The sequence below is a fragment of the Phacochoerus africanus genome, chromosome 9, assembly GCF_016906955.1.
Source record: "Phacochoerus africanus isolate WHEZ1 chromosome 9, ROS_Pafr_v1, whole genome shotgun sequence".
Taxonomy (NCBI): Eukaryota; Metazoa; Chordata; class Mammalia; order Artiodactyla; family Suidae; genus Phacochoerus; species Phacochoerus africanus.
The window spans coordinates 39354932-39373338 of NC_062552.1; the positions used below are offsets into that span (position 1 = coordinate 39354932).

General features: G+C 55.0%; 1 protein-coding gene across 1 annotated transcript in view; it reads left to right on the forward strand.

The window, feature by feature from the left end:
• PTK7 (protein tyrosine kinase 7 (inactive)) overlaps positions 1 to 18407 on the forward strand; it is a 68976-nt gene that overhangs the window by 26174 nt on the left and 24395 nt on the right. Inside the window, exons 2-7 of the mRNA XM_047795262.1 lie at positions 14156 to 14443; positions 15194 to 15296; positions 15689 to 15879; positions 15975 to 16125; positions 17384 to 17532; positions 17767 to 18033. Coding sequence (XP_047651218.1) covers positions 14156 to 14443; positions 15194 to 15296; positions 15689 to 15879; positions 15975 to 16125; positions 17384 to 17532; positions 17767 to 18033 — 1149 coding nt within the window. The remainder of the gene's footprint in view (positions 1 to 14155; positions 14444 to 15193; positions 15297 to 15688; positions 15880 to 15974; positions 16126 to 17383; positions 17533 to 17766; positions 18034 to 18407) is intronic.

The following is an 18407-nucleotide window of genomic DNA, read 5'->3' on the forward strand; positions in this document are numbered from 1 at the left end:
CACCTTTGCTGATTTCCTTGTGGAATAAGGTGTTCTTGGTTCTGTTCTGCACGTTTCCTGCCCCAGATCTGGAATCAGGCACTTCTCCAAGCAGGAGGGGCATGAGTTTTTTAGGATATCGATGCACAATTTCCAGACCACTTTCCAGAGGACATTATAATTTACACTCCCATCAGCAAAGCATGAGGACCATTTTCTCCATATACTCAACCAGTGCCGTATGTTGTTTTTGTTTTTTTTTTTTTAATTTGGCATTCATTTGCTAGGGCAGAATAATTTACATTTTTTATTTGTATTTACATTCTAACTTGCATTCATTAGCTTACTGGTGCCTTGGCATGTTTTCTTATATTTATTAATCATTCATATTTGTTCTGAGAACTCTTCATGCTGTTTGGAGCACGTTACTATTAGAATTCAGTAACTACTTAGTAACTACTTAGTAACTACTTACGACTAAGATTGATTTATGACTGTATATCCAGGCCAGCAAGAACCCCTTTTTCTGTAAATTGCTAGAAACAATTTTCCTAATTCCTCGTCTGCCGTCGAGGGTTGTTTACAACTTCTATTTTATGTAGTCAGATATTTTCCTTTAAAAAGCATTTTCCAGTCCTCTCTCACTGGGGCCTTATGGGATCAGAAAGCGGAAGCCTAGGAGTTATCTCCAGGCATTAGTTGGCGCCTAACATTCACCGTGTTGTTCTCTGCCAACTACAGTTGGTTCTTTTGAGGCCAGAGGGACGCATTCATTCCAATAGGGTCTGGATCTGTTTTCACCCAGACAGACTCGCTCTGATTCTTCTTCATATTGAAGGGTTGCGGGGGTGGGGGTGTGTGACTGCAACTATGAGCCATTGCTAATCTGGGCACTACTTGCACGTTCCTGGGCCGGCAGCTGACAGAGTACAAAAAGGTCTCAGCAGTCAGCAGTTTCCCCCTGGAGCTCCACATCTGGGCCTGCAGTGACCATCGGCTCCAGGGCCCGGTCAGGCAGCCGTGGGACAGAGTTTCAGACCTCGGGGTCTGTTCAGAGACAATGTGTGGGTGATGCACCAAACAGGGCACTTGGCAGCTCCAAAGCGTCTGTGTCAGAGGCGTACCAACAAAAGCCTACACTGGGTAAAAGATGGTTAGGATGGGATGGAACGCCTAAAAGATTTTTTTTTTTAAATCTCCAGCATAATCATGACAAGAAATAATGGCTAAGAGCCCAAACTCACATGATACTTAACTCAGTATGTGTCAGGCACGGTTCCAAACACACTACATTGGTTAACATGTGAATTTACTTTTCACAAGCCTAGGAGGTAGATCCTGTTATTAGCACCATTTTATGGCTACAGAAACGGAGATACCGAGAGGATAAACAGCTTGCCCAAGGTCATGCGCCTGGTAAATGGGAAAGGAGGATGGCAGCGCAGACCATCTGACTCCAGACTCTGAGCTCTTGCCCCATTTCCATCCTGCCCAAACACTGTGGGCCGGGCGCCCAAAGTTGTGTGGCTTCTTCAGACTTCCCTGAGGGCAATCCGAACCTTGTAGAATGAGGAGCAGCTGGCTTCACAGGCCCAAAGAGCAGAGTGACTTGCTGAGAGCCATCCATGCAAGTCAGATGCAGGTCTTTCTGCCTTTGGTAGGTGACACCCATGGAGCATCAAAGTCAAAGTCTTTGAACCTCCTGGGAACACAGTTACCCTTGACTGGTACCAACTGTGGTTGCCTTTTCACTTTGGGAGGGTCCAAAGCTCTGGGGTCTGGTGAACAGGGCCCCGGGGTGGACGGGGGTCTTACTCAGACCCTCTGGGCGCATCTCTGACCTTCTAGCCCAGGGGTCTTGAGAACTGGGGGGGGGAGCTGCTTTCAGGATCACGTTGTCTGAGAGGCCCTTTCTGGAAGTTGACTTCTTTGCCCTTGTGTGAGGAGCAGCTGACTGACTGCCAGGAGCAGCAAGACTGCTGGGTCAGGGGTTCTGGAAGAGGTGGGTGGAAGGTGCCCCTCTGTCTTCTTGCTCCTGGGCTAATGGCTCAGACCATTTTTAGATGTCAGGAAGTATAACAATATGGTACATTTATCCTGTGAATAATGGATGAGCCCAGGGAAGGTACTGTACTTTTCCTGGTGAATTATTTACCAGGAGCCTCTCATTGGAGGGCTCTCCATTATAACTGGTCTGAATGGGTGTATCTAGGGCCCCCTCCCATCTCCTCTCATTCCCCTAGCCTCCCAGCCACAGGTTAGCTGTAACCTTCAGGTCCGGTGTTACACCAGGCAGCCCTGTGGCCCCTGGGTTGGGTGACCGGGGGGCGGGGGGGTGGTGGGGGGGTGGGGAGAACTAGAGACACAGCGACAGCCCTGAGGGGGCTTCCTTGGCTGGGGACACTGGGGTCAGCCTGGGATGGGGGCTGCTCTGCAGGCATGGGGCGTCCTCTGTGTGCTTACATGTGTGAGTGCACATATGTTTTCTTGTCCTTTTCTCTGAGTCTCTCTAGGACTGTATGTTACTCTATCTCTGTCTCAGTTTGTGTCTGTCCGTCTCTCTGTTGATCTGGCACCTTCTCCCTCTGTCTGGATCTGGGTCTCTCTAGGTGTGTCTCTCTCTTCCTCCCTCCTTCCCTCCTCCCTGTTTTCCTTTCTCTTTCTCTCCTTCTCTCTCTCTCTTGCTCTGTCAGTCTTCCTCCAGCCCTCTTTATCTTCCTGTCTCCCTCCATCTCTGTCCATCAGTATCTACTTGTGTTTCTGTCCCTCTCTCTCTGTCTCTCTCTCCCTCCCCCTCCCCCCTTCTCTCTCTGCGTGACTTTAGAGGTCTGTAGGAGGCACCTCCTGGGATGGAGGGACAGCCAGTTCCAGACTTAAGTGAAGCCAGATCTTGGTGCCTTCCAGACCCTGACTTAAAGATCGACAGAGTAGGCATAAAATAAACTTTAGGTCTTTGTCATATTTTTGGCTATTCAGCTATTGCATCAGCCACTCTTAAGGGCTTTTTTTTCTTCAGCTATTTGTGTGTGCTTTATGTTTTGTGACACCCTCCCCCGCCCCCAAAGTCTGTTATCCCTAAGCTTTAAGCATCTGGTAATGAGTTGCAAGTTTTTGGTGCTTTTAAAAATAACTTACAAGGAATTGTTTCTGTCCGTTATTCATCAGATTGTATTTTTTTCCCCATCTGTTGTTACTGATGTAGAGGTTGAAATACATATTTTGTCATCTTTAGCCAGAATGCTTTTTCTAAACAGCTGATTTTTCAAAAATGACTCGCTTGGGGGTTATTTTGCTTCAAAACACAAAGGAACAAATCGTCAGTGATGCAGTTATGAAATTAAAAAAAATAAAATTGGTTTTGCCTTATTAGAGAGTTTATATTTTAAGCCGTAAAGTGAAGTTTAGAAGGAGTCTGGGAGGTGTCTGATGCTTTGACGCTCATTAAGCAGCTGGTCTGCCTCCTTCCCCGCCCCCCCGGACCGCCCCTCCCCCAAGCTGCGCCATACTACCCCCCCCCCCCCGCCCCCCGCCTCGATACATCTGAGGGATTTCAGGGCAGTGATCTTGCCCTCAGGAGCTGGTCCCCACCACAAGGTAGCTGCCCCCTCAGGCATTTTCCCAGCCACACGTGGTAGCAGAGGTGGCCGAAAGGAGGGCTTTTGGTGGCGGGCGCAGCTCTGTCCTCAGAAGGAGGCAGTGGGCCCTGTGCAAAAGCCTGCCTCTCCTCCCACACCCTCCCCAGCAGCCCAGAGGCCTCGGGAAGCCAGTGGCTCTTCCAAGCCACCTCCTTCCATCTGGCCTTTTCTCTTTGTGTTTCCGGCTGAGGCTTAGAGCGTGGACATCCCTTTCCCTGGAGAGCAGGGTTGGTTCCAGAAGCAGCTGTTGGTCAGGCAGGTGGAGAAGGAAAGCAAGGAAGGCTGGGGGAGGGGCACTTGGCGGACTCCTGGGCCCTCGCCGAAACCCCCACCCCAGGGGCTGGCCAGGCTGCGAAGGCCTCGCTGGTCGCCCGCACATGTGTTCGGCACAGCCTCGTGTCATCGGGTGTGTGGCAAATGCAGCGAGTTGCCTCAGGCCCTGCGTGGCTCGCGCTTTCCACATCCCACATAGCAAAGTGATGCCCTCACATTCCCCGCTCTGGCTGCTCCTGGAAGTGGTTGGCAGAGCGCTTCCAATATATAAATATATGCAACTGCCTCTTTCTCTTACCCCTTGGTCAGCTGAGGACCAGCCTCTTTAGTCACTTTTGGGGTTTGGGGAGAAGGAGGAAGGGGCACGGCAGAAGCTAGTTATGTGCGTGCGCCTGTAGGCGTGTTTCCCCAAGCTCTGGTCATATCTAGATGTGTGGGGTCAGGCACAGCGATATAGGCTCCGGCAGGGAGCAGGCCACACAGGGGTGGGGGAAGCCCTTAGGCTCAGGGACTGATTTGCAAACTGTGGGCCCCTGTGTTCAGCCGCTTGTTTCAAAAAATTTCATTTTCGGAGTTCCCATTGTGGTGCAGTGGAAAGGAATCTGACTAGGAACCATGAGGTTGGGGGGTTTGATCCCTGGCCTCGCTCAGTGGGTTAAGGATCAGGCGTTGCTGTGAGCTATGGTGTAGGTGGCACATGTGGCTTGGATCTGGCGTGGCTGTGGCTGTGACTTAGGCCAGCAGCTGTAGCTCTGATTTAATCCCTAGCCTGGGGACCTCAACATGCTGTGGGCGCAGCCCTAAAAAGCAAAAAAAAAAAAAGGAAAAAAATTGTCATTTTCTTCTTCCCCCAGACCCAACATCTGGGTTCATCTACTGGGAAAAACAGCAGCGTGTAGGTGATGGCCTCAGGAAGGAGGCCGCTTCAGCAGAGTGCTAAGTGGAATAAAGTGAGAGGCAGAGTGGAGATAATGCAAGATCCTTTATAGAGGTTAAAAATAGCCACAAACGAAATAATTGCATTTGACTAGAGCACGTACAAAGGGAGGCTTTACATGAAACAGGACCAAATGGTTGTTGGGGAGCAAAGTGAAAGATGAAGAGCAGCCAGCATGGCAGCCTGGGAAGAGCACAGATGTGGGAGCCTGGCAGATCAGGGGGTCACCCCTGACCGCGCTCCCATTTCTGGGATAGCCTTGACCTCAGTTACCTCCTCCGTGAAATGAGACTGGTCTGTGTTGAGGTTCTGGGGATGAGAAATAACGTGCCCATGCGATCAGAGTTGGCAAGAAGCAGTCAGAGGAGCTGAGGCAGCACTGACCAATGGAACATTCGGTGGGGACGGAACTGTTCTGTCTGCACTCTTCAGTAAGGTGGCTGCTAGCCACATGCGGCTCCCAAGCATTGAAAATGTGGCTAGTGCAGTGGAGAAAATGAGTTTTCAATTTTGTTTCCTTTCATTTAAGTTACACTGGCGGCTGGTAGCTGCCCTATTGAATAGAACAAGTCGAAAGGATAGTCTGACTTCTTTAGGACCCAAGTGGTGAGGGAGTGGAGTTGGGGGCCACTCCACTCAAAGGACAGGGAATCACAGTCTCCCCCCATATGGAATTTGGGGGTTTCTCACTGCCTTAGAAATGCGTAAAAAGAGCTCAGAAAACAACCCAGAGTTTTCTGAGCCTGTCTGGAAATTAATGGATGACCAGTCCCGAGGTGGTGGTCCCCGGGCTGTCATTTAGTTTGCCCTCTGCTTCTACCAGAAAGACTGGGGGAAGCTCACTCCCAGGCTCACCCCAGGGCTGTTCTCACTGTGGTGTCCCAGAGCCTCACTCCACCGCACCTGGGAGTGGGAGCTGGTTGGATCCTAGCCACCCCCCCACCCCACCCCACCCCACCCCCCTACCCCAGCCCTGCAGTGAATGTGGAGCCTGCAGCGAGTTCTTTTCCATCCTCTCTGGATGATGAGAGGCGGATTCTTTGTCCCATCTGGGCTCCCTGAGCACACCGGCTGAGCATCCCTGAGGTCTTCTGGGCCTGCGCTCCTGGCTCCTTTCCCAGGTCCGGCAGCCCCACTGCCTTTCCTGCAACGCGTGTTATTTCCGCAGGCCCCTCACTGGTGTCCTCGGCAGACAGCTGGCTGCCGTCTCGTTCTCTCCTTGGGGTTGAGAATGGGCATGGAGGGTGCAGAGAGCCCTGCCTGGTTCCCCCTGGCAGTTCTGTTCCACCCTCACCCCTCACCACCACCCTGCACTGTTCACCAGGTCTTTGGACCTCCCCAGGATCACCCTAGCTATGGATATTTTATTATTAAAAAAATTTTTTTTTTTTTTGCTCTTTAGAGCTGCACCGGTGGCTTATGGACATTACCAGGCTAGGGGTTGAGTAGGAGCTACAGCTGCCACCCTACATCACAGCAACATGGGGTCCCTGACCCATTTCAGCAAGGCCAGGGATCGTACCTGCATCCTCATGGATACTAGTTGGATTCCAATGGAAACTCCTATAATTTTTTTGGCTGCACCTATGGCATGTGGAAATTCCCAGGCCAGGGATCAAATCTGCGCCACGCACAGTTTTGACAACGCCAGATCCGTAATGGCCAAGTCACTAGGGAACTCCTCCAAGGACATTTTAATTTGGGGTCCATAGTTTCCTAGAACTTCTGTTTGTTTTTTTTTCCTTCTCTGGAGGATATGAAGCCTTTTATGTGTCTGTACCTAAAGTGGGTTTTGTTCAAATATCCTAGGAGTCTAAAAAGAGTTACTAAAACCAGATGAGAAAACTGAGGCCCAAAGAGGGAAAAAAAAATTTTGGGGGGTCCGCCCTACAGCATATGGTGTTCCTGGGCCAGGGATCAGATTTGACCTACAGTTGCACCATAGAGGCAACACTGGATCCTTTAATCCACCGGGGCGGGCCGGGGGGTCGAAATTGCGACTTGGTGCTGCAGAGACACCACCAATCCCTTTGCACCACAGTAGGAACTCCCCAGAGAGGAAAATTGAAGTTGGCCAAGATTGGATAAAAGTAGATGTAGTACAAGATGTCAGGTCAGATAGACTCATTTTTGTTTGTTTGTTTGTTTGTTTTGCTTTTTAGGGCCAAACATGCGGGATATGGAAGTTCCCAGGCTAGGGATCAAATAAGAGCTGTAGCTGCCAGCCTACACCACAGCCACAGCAACTCGGGATCCCAGCCACGTCTGCGACCTACACCACAACTCACGGCAACACTGGATCCTTAACTCACTGAGCAAGGCCAGGGATCGAACCCGATTCTTCATGGATCCTAGTCAGGTTTGTTAACGCTGAGGCACAACAGGAACTCCAAGTCAGATAGACGCTTAAGTGCCCTTGTCCCCCCTGTAAATGCTTGCGGGGGTATTCGCTGTGTGGGAGGGGCGCCGTGTTACCACGTTGAGCACATGCTACCTGCCCCTCAAGCTTGCAGTCTCACTTGGGAGGTACAGCTCTCTGTCCCAGCACAGGTGTGGATGTCAGGGGTGTCATGGGCAATGAGCTATCAGAGTTCTCACAGTGTGTGGCCGAGAGGGAGCTCCTGGGGAGGCAGGATGCAAGTGGAGCCGCAGGAAGGGGAGCAGCTTGTCAGCAGTGTTGCTGGGTCCCAGTCTGCAACTCCCAGCTGCCTCTAGCTGCACACCTGCCATTTATAGCAACACTCTTAATCCCCCCAGGGGCTGGCCCTGCATGTGCTGCGTGGGCTCTAGAGGCTGGCTGTGCAGCTGGAGGCTGGGGTGGGGGTGGGGATAGCAGGAAGGGGACTGGGGAGCAAGCCCTTTGTTTCTGTAACTGCCTCTTGGGCTCATGCAGTGAATCCAGGGTTAAGTTTTTGTGACTGTCCAGCCACATCTTCTTGTTACTCTCATTTTACAGATAATAAAACTACCTGGTGGTGGCAGGAGGGTGGCAATTGGTCAGGGTCACCCTCCTTGTTAGGGGTTATATTGAGGCTAGAACCCGGGTCTCTCTACCCCATGTTTCTTCTGCCTGATCACACTGTCTCCCTCTGGCTGGGTTTTTAATTCACCCCTGCTTCCTTGGCGACAGAGCAGCCATTTAGGTGTTGCTAAGGGTGAGTGATGTGGCCTGGGTATGGCCCTCTGAGCCCCAGCAAAGGACAAGCTGGTTCTAGGCTCAGGTGGTATGGCTGCTGCCTGGGGAGCTTCTTCAACCACATCTCCAACCAGTGTGTCTGCCCCTCTGGGCTCAGATACCATGTGATGCTGGCCACGAGGACCTGCCTCTGCTGTTAGAGGTTGCTCTTTCCCTCCGGGGCTTCCCAGGAGGTCGCAGGGCAGGGCCGAGTTCTGGTTTTCTTCTAAGGTAGAAGAGCTGGCCCGCCAGGTTGCTTCTGCCCTAATCCCTGGCGATTTCCTTCTGCTTCTCTAATCCAGGTATTTACAGTTAAGTCCCAGGACAGGAAAGCTCAGCTGGGTCCCTGGCTCTGCTCCCTCCCGCACGGCTCCAAGCAAGGGCTGTGATGGCCGGCAGAGGCCGTGGGGCTCCTGTCCACGAACCTGGGGGCTTTTGTAGACACTGGGGAGGCAGGAGGAGGATAGAACTTTATGTTCTGCCTCTGGGTCTTGGGGTCAGCTCTAGACACCGTTCGGCCGACCCTCTGAATCCTGATGCTCTGGGCTTATCATCAGACAGGGTTGCTGGTGCCAGAACCACGTATGGTGTGTCTGTGGTGGATGGTGGTGGTGGAAAAGAACACTTCAGTCCCCAGAGTCACAAGTCCCACTGCAACATTTTGTGTTTCTGCCAGCCAGCGTGAACCTGGGGGCCGACTGGGCTTGCTCTCCATCCATGTGACTTATTCCTGTAGAGATTGAGGTTCATTCCTCAAAAAATTTACAAAATGCGGAGTTCCCATCATGACTCAGTGGTTAATGACTCCGACTAGGAACCATGAGGTTGCGGGTTCGATCCCTGGCCTCGCTCAGTGGGTTAAGGATCTGGCGTTGCCGTGAGCTGTGGTGTAGGTCATAGACGCGGCTCGGATCCAGCGTTGCTGTGGTTGTGGCATAGGCCATTGGCTACAGCTCCAATTGGACCCCTAGCCTGGGAACCTCCATATGCCATGGGTGTGGCCCTAGAAAAGATTAAAAAAAAAAATTACAAAATGCTAGTGGGCCATGGACCTCTGGAGTGGTCCAGAGCAGCTGGAAGTGTGCCAGGTAACCCTCTGAAGGCCAAGGGTCTGTGATGTATCAGCCCCTGGGGGAGGAGGCATGGGGCAGGCACCCTGCAGTCCTGGGGCTTCTCCTTCCATGTCCTTAGTGTTTCCAGATGGAGGGGACTTGTGAGCAGGGCTGTCCTCATGGGGGGGAAGGGTGCTTCCTTTCCTGGCCTCTGTCCTGATGCTGTTGCCCCAGCATCAACCTCTCCCTCAGGGATCTCTATACCCCAATAGGAGCTGCCTTGGCCTGGGCTCTCGGGGCCACCCAGGATGCAGGATGTCCCCATGGGGACGTGGGCCCTGGAGCCAGAGACTGAGTCTCAGGTGTGGAGGAGTCAGCCTTCTGTCTGTGGCTGTTTGGCCTCATGCGTGAGAATGGTCACGGTCACTCATGATCACACACATCCATGCAAAACATCTATGCCAGGGCCACCCAGGGTCATCTCCTATCTGGTCCCAAGGTGGCTGTCCGAGGATGGAATTTCTTTGCTTTTCTTCTTCTTCTTCTTTTTTTTTTGGTCATTTTAGAGCCACATCTGCAGCATATGGATGTTCCCAGGCTAGGGGCTGAATCGGAGCTGCAGTAGCCGGCCTATACCACAGCCACAGAAATGACTTACACCACAGCTCACAGTGAGGCTGGATCCTTAGCCCACTGAGCGAGGCCAGGGATCGAACTTGGCATCCTTATGGATTGCAGTCAGGCTCGTTTCCGCTAAGCCACAACGGGAACTCCTGGAATTTCTTTAGTAAGAGGGAGAGCAAGTGGATGGAATGATCTTGCCGGGTTTGGCTGATTCTGGGACTTGTACAGGTTCAGGGCGTGTGTTCCCTGGACCAGGAGGACCAGTCCCCGAAAGATGGGGAGTTGAGTGGCCCAGATGGATTCTTGGACCAAAGAAGCTGAAATGACTTCAGAGCAGAAAAACTTCCTGCTGCTCTCTGTTCTCCATAAAACCGTGTTTACACATATGTGTGTGTGCACACACGCACACGTATATACACATGGGTCGACTGGGCCTGGGGCCCAGAGAGCAGCAAGGAGGGCGGGCACCAGACCAGACACTGGCTGGGAGGTGGGGAGTGGGAGTTGGACCTCTGCCCAATAGCCTTTTCTCAAGGGGCTGGGGCCAGGGCGCAGGCAGAGTGAGTGTCTGCATATAGATGGCTGTTGGGGAGCCAAGGAAATGGCTCGGAAAATGTTCTTCTTGGGTATTTGCAGCTCCAGCTTTGTCGGGGTCGTGACTGGTACAGGCAGATGGGTCTGCCTCCCAGTCATAGTGGGGGTGGGCCTTCTTGAGCCGCCTGCCTTCTCCAGGCTGTATTGTGGGCTTTGTGTTTGTTTATAAACCCCCTTAGCCTCACACAGCCCAAGTTGTAGGGGTGGGTTCCTCATTGCCTGGCAAGGGAGAGGGTCCAAAGAGGCAGCTAAGGTGGCACTGCTAGGGAGCGGCGGGGCTGCTGGGCAGCATCCAAGCTGCTCTGCCGAGCATCTGCCTCGAGGGCCACGTCGCCCATGTGGTTCCGTGAGGGCCCGCGTACAGAGGGGGTGATGCCCGGGGGCCGGACCGTCAAAGGATGCAGCTCTGGGAAGCCCAGGACCAGCGTGCTTCCTGAGCGGGCCTTCCCCAGACCACAGCCCAGGCTGCATCCTCAAGTTAGAGGTGGTGCAGGAACAGGGGTGTGCTGGGGACTGTGCCACCTCGAGGCAGGTACCCTGCCTCAACCCCCAGAGCCTTCCTCCTTCTTTGTCACTCAGCCAAGGCTTCAGAAGAGTTCTTCACAGCCCCTACTTGTCTGGAGTCTGGCATTTCTGCCAGGGGTTCCGCAGCCTGCCCATTTCCCCCCAAACAAAACCACAGAGCAGCCTCTCCTGCAGATCCCACAGATGGCCAGACTGGGCACACCCCCCTCTGTCTTCTCGGTAAACGTGGGTGCCTCTGCTGCGGACCAGTCTCCTTGTAAGAGGAGCCTCCTTCCGTGTGGGATACAGGCTCAGAGCTGGGGCTGGGGTCTTGCAGGAGGCCTGGTGGCTGCTCTCCCTGCCTTTTGTAACATCTAAAGTCTGCCCCAGCCAAGCACTAACTAGGACCTGCTGTGGGCTGACGTCAGGACAGTGGGCCCCGCGGGGCCAGCTTTGATGTTTCCCAGGCCCTGCTGTGGGGGCGCGGGGGGCTCTGAGTGGCAGTCTGGGAATGCAGCATCTCACCACAGCTCTGGCAGCTCCGGCCCCGGCACGGGATGGGATGCTGGGGGCTGAGCTGGGGTCCTTCTGAGTCATGCCATCTCTTCTCCAGGCTCGGGTTTCTGTGGCAAAGTCGTCTGTGGTTCCCGCCACCCCACAGCCCTCTCCATCCTGCCCCCACCTGACTAGCTCTTCAGACTTCTCTGCTGTGGGGGCTACTTCTCCATCCACCCCCCCGCCCCTAGGGGGGGCATCTAGGAGCAGTGCTGGGCCTGGCACCGGATGGGGGAGGGCTTTCTAATATTCCTTGAAACTAGAGTCGTTGGGCAGGAAGGGTGATCGTGGTGACCAGAATCGTAGCTGCCCACTGAGTGAGCTCATCCAGGATACTTCAGCCTGTCCCCGTGTGGGGGAGGCAGAGGAAGCTGGGGCCCAGCCTGGTTTCTCATTCAAGGTCAGGAGCACCAAGTGGGATGGTCAGGATGGAGTGGGACCCAACTGCAAACCGTTAACTAAGGCTCCTGTGCGTGGGTGAGGCTCCTGGCTCCCCACTCTGTCTGGAGAAGCTGGGCCAGGAAGCGGGGGTCTGTCCACACTTCAGGTCGGATGATCTCCCTGGTCTTTGACGAGCCTCTGTAGTCCTGGGTTGGGGGGTCCCAAGATTTGGGCTAGTCACATTCACAGAGGCCCACGGGGGCCTTAGCCTGAGCCTGCCCATCTGTGTCATGGGTGGGGGCCAGGAAGTGTTCCAGATGCCTGCGCGTTTGCCAGCTCTTCTTGCCCCACAGTTCGAGGTCACCTCAGTTCAGCCAGTGTTCGCCAGTACTTTTGTGCGCCTGGCATTGTTTGCAAGAAGTGTGTCTACCTCTCTCCTGGGCTTCAGGTACTTCCAGGGTTGGTTTTGGCTTCCTGGGTGGGGCTCGTAAGAGCACGGGGCTCAGAGTCGGCCTCCTTGGGTTATAGTCCTGGTTCTGCCCCCAATTAGCTCTTCAGTTGCAGGTGACTCCCTTCATCGCTCTGGACCTCAGTTTACCCATCTGTGCTTATGTCAAGTTGCCCCGTAAGGCAGGGCCATACTCCTGTGCAGGGATGGGAAGTGGGTGGGGGTGTTTGGGTGGTCGGGGGACTAGGAGCAGATTGGTGAACTCGTGTGGTGAGTGGGCTAGCCCAGCATGGTACAGAGTCTACCCATTTGAGAGCCAGCAGGCCCCCAGTGAGAAGTGATGGGGGTGCCCTGAGCTGTTTCCAGCTCTGTGTGTCTTGTGGGCGGGCCCCTCCAAGGGTGTTGGGAGATGGGCCAACAGCAGGGGTAGCCTCTCCTCTGGGTCCAGCCCTGGGGGATCCTGGCCTTGTCTTGTCTTTTCTTTCTTTTTTTTTTTTTTTCTTTTTTGCTACAGGCTAGGGGCCACAGGCTAGGGGTTGAATCCAAGCTGCATCCGAGACCTACACCACAGCTCACACACGGCAACGCCAGATCCTTAACCTACTGTGAGGCCAGGGATCGAACCCACATCCTCATGGACACTAGTCGGGTTTGTTACCACTGAGCCACAATGGGAACTCTCTGGACTTGTCTTGACACTGACTTTATGAAGAGACTGGTTCTTGTGCTCTAAAGAACCAGCTCCTCTCCGCCCTCCCCCAGGGACTTGGAAGGGTTTTAATTGGGCTAAGGTCAGTCTTCAGGGTTTGGGGAGAGGAGAGGATGAGCATTCGCCTCTTCCTTCCTGCCCTTCCCTGGCCCAGTTTGGCCGGAGGCAGAGTCTGCTTCTTCACGTAGCAGCTCCAGGTGGCCCGTTTCTTCTTCCTGGGGGAGCTGCACATCCTCCCCTCCTTCACCCACGCCGACAGGCGAACGGGTGTTCCGGACCCAGCAGCTCCGGGCCTCTGCGGGGCGCCCACGCGGGCTAGGAACAAAGCCTGGTGTGTTATTCCTGTGTGGTAACCAGGCCACCTGCCTGGCCCTGCCCTCCGCCTCCCAGCCCATCTGCCACTCCCTGCAGGTTTCTCACTCTCCTCTTTGCTTGGCTGCAGTTCCAGCTTTGGTTGTAGGGCCCCCTTCTCCAAGGGTGATCCTTGGCCCTGGCCAGAGCTGAACTGTAGCTGTGCAGGAGTGGGAATGGATTCAGGGCGAAACCTGAGACCACTTAGTTTACCTCTCTCTTAGCACAGAAGAGCCAGCCTTGGCCACACCTAGGTTCTTAGGGGTAGAGTGGGCCATGGGGCTGGCCCTGGCATGTCTTTGGGAGTAGCCCCAGTTCCCCAATATGGACTTCTCCTGGGATGGGATGGGATGCTGTGCTGCAGAGCTGTGACCTGTGGCCACTTTTGATGTTGTACCCTCAGCAGCTGTGGCGGGGGTGGGCAGGCAGTAGTCCTTCCAAGAAGCTTTTTGGATCATGATTTAGCTTTGCTCAGCATCCTGGATTCTGAAGATGGTGGGGAGGGTTGCTAATGTCCCCTCTCCTCTGGCATCAGGACCTCCTATGATCTGGTTCTGCAGGTCCAAGCCCTTTGCCCCTCAGGAGTGTCCTGTGTGCCATCAGCCACCCCCCCACCCCTCCAGCTCTTGGGACACCCTCCTCTTCAGCATTCTAGAGGCACCACATCAGAAATTTGACATGAGCTTTGCCATACCCTGTGTGATTCTCTTGTGTCCCCCTCCAGACTGGTGACCTGGAGGGCACCAGATCTTGCATTGTGTGGAGTGCCCAGCACAGGGTAAATGTTCTACAGTGGATATTTGGCAGTTGTGGTCTCGTGATCCTTCTCACCTGCACATATTGGATACCTTCTGTTTGCACAGGGATGCAAGTGACCTGCTTTAGAACAGTGGCTGCAACCCCCCTGACCATGCTTCTTCCCTGTTCTCCATCGGCAGGGGCCCAGGCGGTCATTGTCTTCATCAAGGAGCCATCCTCCCAGGATGCGCTGCAAGGGCGCCGGGCACTGCTCCGCTGTGAGGTTGAGGCCCCAGGCCCGGTGCATGTGTACTGGCTGCTGGATGGGGCCCCTGTTGAGGACACCGAGCGCCGCTTTGCCCAGGGCAGCAGCCTGAGCTTCACTGCCGTGGACCGGCTGCAGGACTCAGGAGCCTTCCAGTGCGTGGCTCGGGATGATGCCACTGGAGAGGAGGCCCGCAGTGCCAACGCCTCCTTCAACATCAAATGTGAGAGCCCCCGGGGCTGGGCCCATCCCCGAGACCCTCAGCTCCTGAGCCCTGTGGGACCCCTCCTTTCCTTTAGCTCCTCCCATTGCCAATTGAATGGGGGCACGGAGAATGCAGCTGCTGTCAGCTCTCTGCTTGTGTGGATAAGCCGAAGTTACAAGTTTTAATTGTTACATGGAATTCCCATTGTGACTCAGTGAGTTAAGAACCTGACATAGCAGTCTGTGTAGATGCGGGTTTGATCCCCAGCCTTGCTCCATGGGTTAAAGATCTGGTATTACTGCAAGCTGCATCTGCTGTAGGTCCAGATGCAGCTCAGATCCTGCATTGCTGTGGCTGTGGTGTAGGCCAGCAGCTGCAGCTCTGATTCAACCCCTAGCCTGGGAACTTCCGTATGCCAATGGTACAGCCCTAAAAAGAAAAAAAAAAAAAAAAAAAGGCTTAATGTTTCCAAAAGTTAATTTTTTCCCCTTCAAGTCTTGGACCCGTTGATTTGCTGGATACTTTTGCAGCAAGAGCAGTGAGGCAATTGGCCAAGTGTCAGGCTTGACCTGCTGGAGCCGGAACAGGCACCTGATCTCTGGTGTCCCCATCTGTAGCCTGGGCCTCAGCTTCCCTGGGCTTTCCTGCCCTGTGTCTTGGCTCCAGAGCCTCCAGGTTCCATCATTTCCTGCTTGTTCTCCTTCCCCTTTGCCCTCCCACCCTCACTCTGCTCTGCCTCTCACTCTGCAATCATGGCCCCTGCTCTAGGGATTGAGACGGGTCCCGTGGTCCTGAAGCATCCAGCCTCAGAAGCCGAGATCCAGCCACAGACCCAGGTCACGCTGCGTTGTCACATTGACGGCCACCCTCGGTAAGGAGCCGACTTGGAGGGCCGGGCGGGAAAGGGTTACTCCAGACTGGCAGAGCTATCTCCCCAGACTGTGGGCTCCATTCAGATGCACCTCGTGCTGCTGAGGTGTCACCGCCCCTGCCCATGTACTGCTCCATGCCAGCCTCCGGAGGGGGAGGCAGCATTGCGCTGTGGAGTGGACTTGGATTCTCGGGGCTGGGAGATCAGGAATCTCAGCCAGATTCTGCCCCTGAATTATACGTGCTTTTTTGTGCAAATCACGTCCCCTCCCCGGACTCAGTTTTCCCATCTGTAAACCGAGGGTCCAACCTTGACCCTCTGATTCTGTACTCTCCCCACTGGCCACCTGAGACCCCCACCCCCTGCCTGCTATTGACTCCTTGGCCCCACAGGCCCACCTACCAGTGGTTCCGAGATGGGAGTCCTCTCACTGACGGTCAGAGCAACCACACAGTCAGCAGCAAGGAGCGGAACCTGACCCTCCGGCCAGCCAGCCCCGAGCACAGTGGCACCTACTCTTGCTGTGCCCACAATGCCTTTGGCCAGGCCTGCAGCAGCCAGAACTTCACCCTGAGCATTGCTGGTGAGCCTGGGGCAGGTATGGAGCAGGGGAGGCGGGGGGATGAGAGGGGTTGCCCCACCTTGCCTGCTCATGTGTCTGTGCTCCCCTCACCCCAGATGAGAGCTTTGCCAGGGTGATGCTGGCGCCCCAAGACATGGTGGTGGCGAGGAACGAGGAGGCCATGTTCCACTGTCAGTTTTCAGCCCAGCCACCCCCAAGCCTGCAGTGGGTTTTTGAGGACGAGACTCCCATCACTAACCGCAGCCGGTAAGGCATCTGGCAGCAGCTTTCCAGCACCATGGTAAAGGCTGTGTACCACACTCTGAGGTTCTCCTCCAAAAGGAAGGAGAGGACCACGGACCTCCTAGATCAGCGCATGTATTACTTCAGCGTTCCAGCAGATGTCAGTAGAATGTCTTACTGTTACAAAATGAGTCCAACAAAGGTCTCCAGGAAGGAGAGACCCAGTTCCCACAGTGACACCGTGTAAGCCAGAGGTGGCTCTGCTCCTTTCTCCCCTGCCCTCATGCCCTCCTGCCCACATGAGTCTTCTGGGATGGGGGGTAGAGACCCAGGAATGGATGGACACAGGGGATCTGGGTGATCACTGTCTGGATCAGAAGGTCCCGGATGGCAAGCATACCTTACCAACACACATACACACAGGCACACTTGCACACACGTGCACAGTTTTGGGGAGGAGGCAAACACTTCCAGAAGGTGCTGGGAGGTGCCAGGCCCTTTCTAGGGAGTTCTCTCCTCACCTGAGTCCTGAGAGAGCAGAAAGCACCTTTGCAGTGCCAGGTATGGCCAGGTGTAGCCATGGTCCTGGAGAGTGTGGCTCTCTAGGCTGGAGGCTGGGATTCCACCTGGCTTCAGCCCGGAGGACATCATCAGTGGTCCATCTGGCGTGGCTGAGGGCGTCTTTCTTTTTCTTCTTCCATGGCGTATGGAAGTTCTCAGGCTACGGGTCCCATCAGAGCCGCAACTGCCGGCCTACGCCATAGCCACAGCCACGTGGGATCCGTGCCGCGTCTGCAACCTACACCGCAGCTCATGACGGCGACAGATCCTTAACCCACTGATCGAGGCCAGGGATGGACCCTCATCCTCATGGATACTAGTTGGGTTCGTAACCCGCTAAGCCACAAGGGGACCTCTGGGCCGAGGACTTCTCATCACTGGAGCTGCCGCCTTACCAGCAGGCTTATCTTGACTCCGAGGGAAGGTGGCCTGTCTCCACAAGTCACTTGGTGATTACTCACCGCCTCTCATTTGCACTGCCGCTGGCCTCGCTGCCCCAAAGCTGAGTCTCTTGTAGTTAGAACATGCCCCCTACACACACACGGACAAGTGCACACGCACGCGTGCCCATGTGCGCACACACATACATGCACACCACTGTGGCATGTCTGCTTCCTTCTCTGCCCTGTTCCTGGTGGAGTCCTTCCTACACGTCTGACCTGTACAAGATGGGGGTGCCACCTACTGGGTTCCCTTCCGAACAGCACTCTCTCCTCCACAGCCCCCCGCACCTCCGCAGAGCCACAGTGTTTGCCAATGGGTCCCTGCTGCTGACCCAGGTCCGGCCACGCAATGCAGGGGTCTACCGCTGCATAGGCCAGGGCCAGAGGGGCCCTCCTGTTGTCCTAGAGGCCACACTCCACCTGGCAGGTGGGTCCCTGGGTCTGGGGTGCCGAGGTAAGGGCTGCCAAGCTGTTGTTGGCGTGTAGAGGTTTAGGCTCCTGCGTCCACTCAGAGTGGCTTGCAGGGTGGCGGGAGGAAGAGGAGATGCCAAGGGGCTTGGGAGGGCTTGTGCCGGAAAGGGCAAAGCTTGGCTTGCTGTGGGAGAACGACAAATTCCCCTGGGCCCCATGGTCACTGAGCTGTCTGCCCCCATCCCTGCAGAGATTGAAGATATGGCACCATTCGAACCACGGGTGTTCACGGCCGGCAGCGAGGAGCGAGTGGCCTGCACGCCCCCCCAGGGCCTGCCGGCGCCCCTTGTGTGGTGGGAGCACGAAGGGAACCGGCTGCCTACCCATGGCAGGGTCTCCCAGCAAGGCCACGAGCTGGTGTTTGCCAGCACTGCCGAGAGTGATGCTGGCGTCTACACCTGCCATGCAGCCAACCTGGCCGGTCAGAGGCATCAGGACGTCAACATCACCGTGGCCAGTAAGCACCTCTGCCCTGAAGCGGGAGGCGAGGAGGCGGGTGCCCAGGTCCGGGGAAGGCTCGGGCTCTGGGTGTGATGGACAGAGGCTTCCCTGCTGCGCACCTGAGCCCCTCTGCTCTGAGCTCTGCTGGCTTGGGAACCGGCCAGCCGCTGGGAGGTGATATTGGAGCAGAAAGGGAAGAGCCAGGCGCAGCGGCTGTGACAGCTCTCATAGAAAACTAGTCCTCTGACTGCAGAGGACAAAGCAATGAAGTGGGAGTCTGGAGACCCAGGTCCCACTCTGTCCCCAGTGCATGGAGTGACCATGGGTAGAAAGTCATTTGCCTTTCTAGGGCTTAGTTTCTTCATCAATAACGGGGCTAATAAGTCCCTA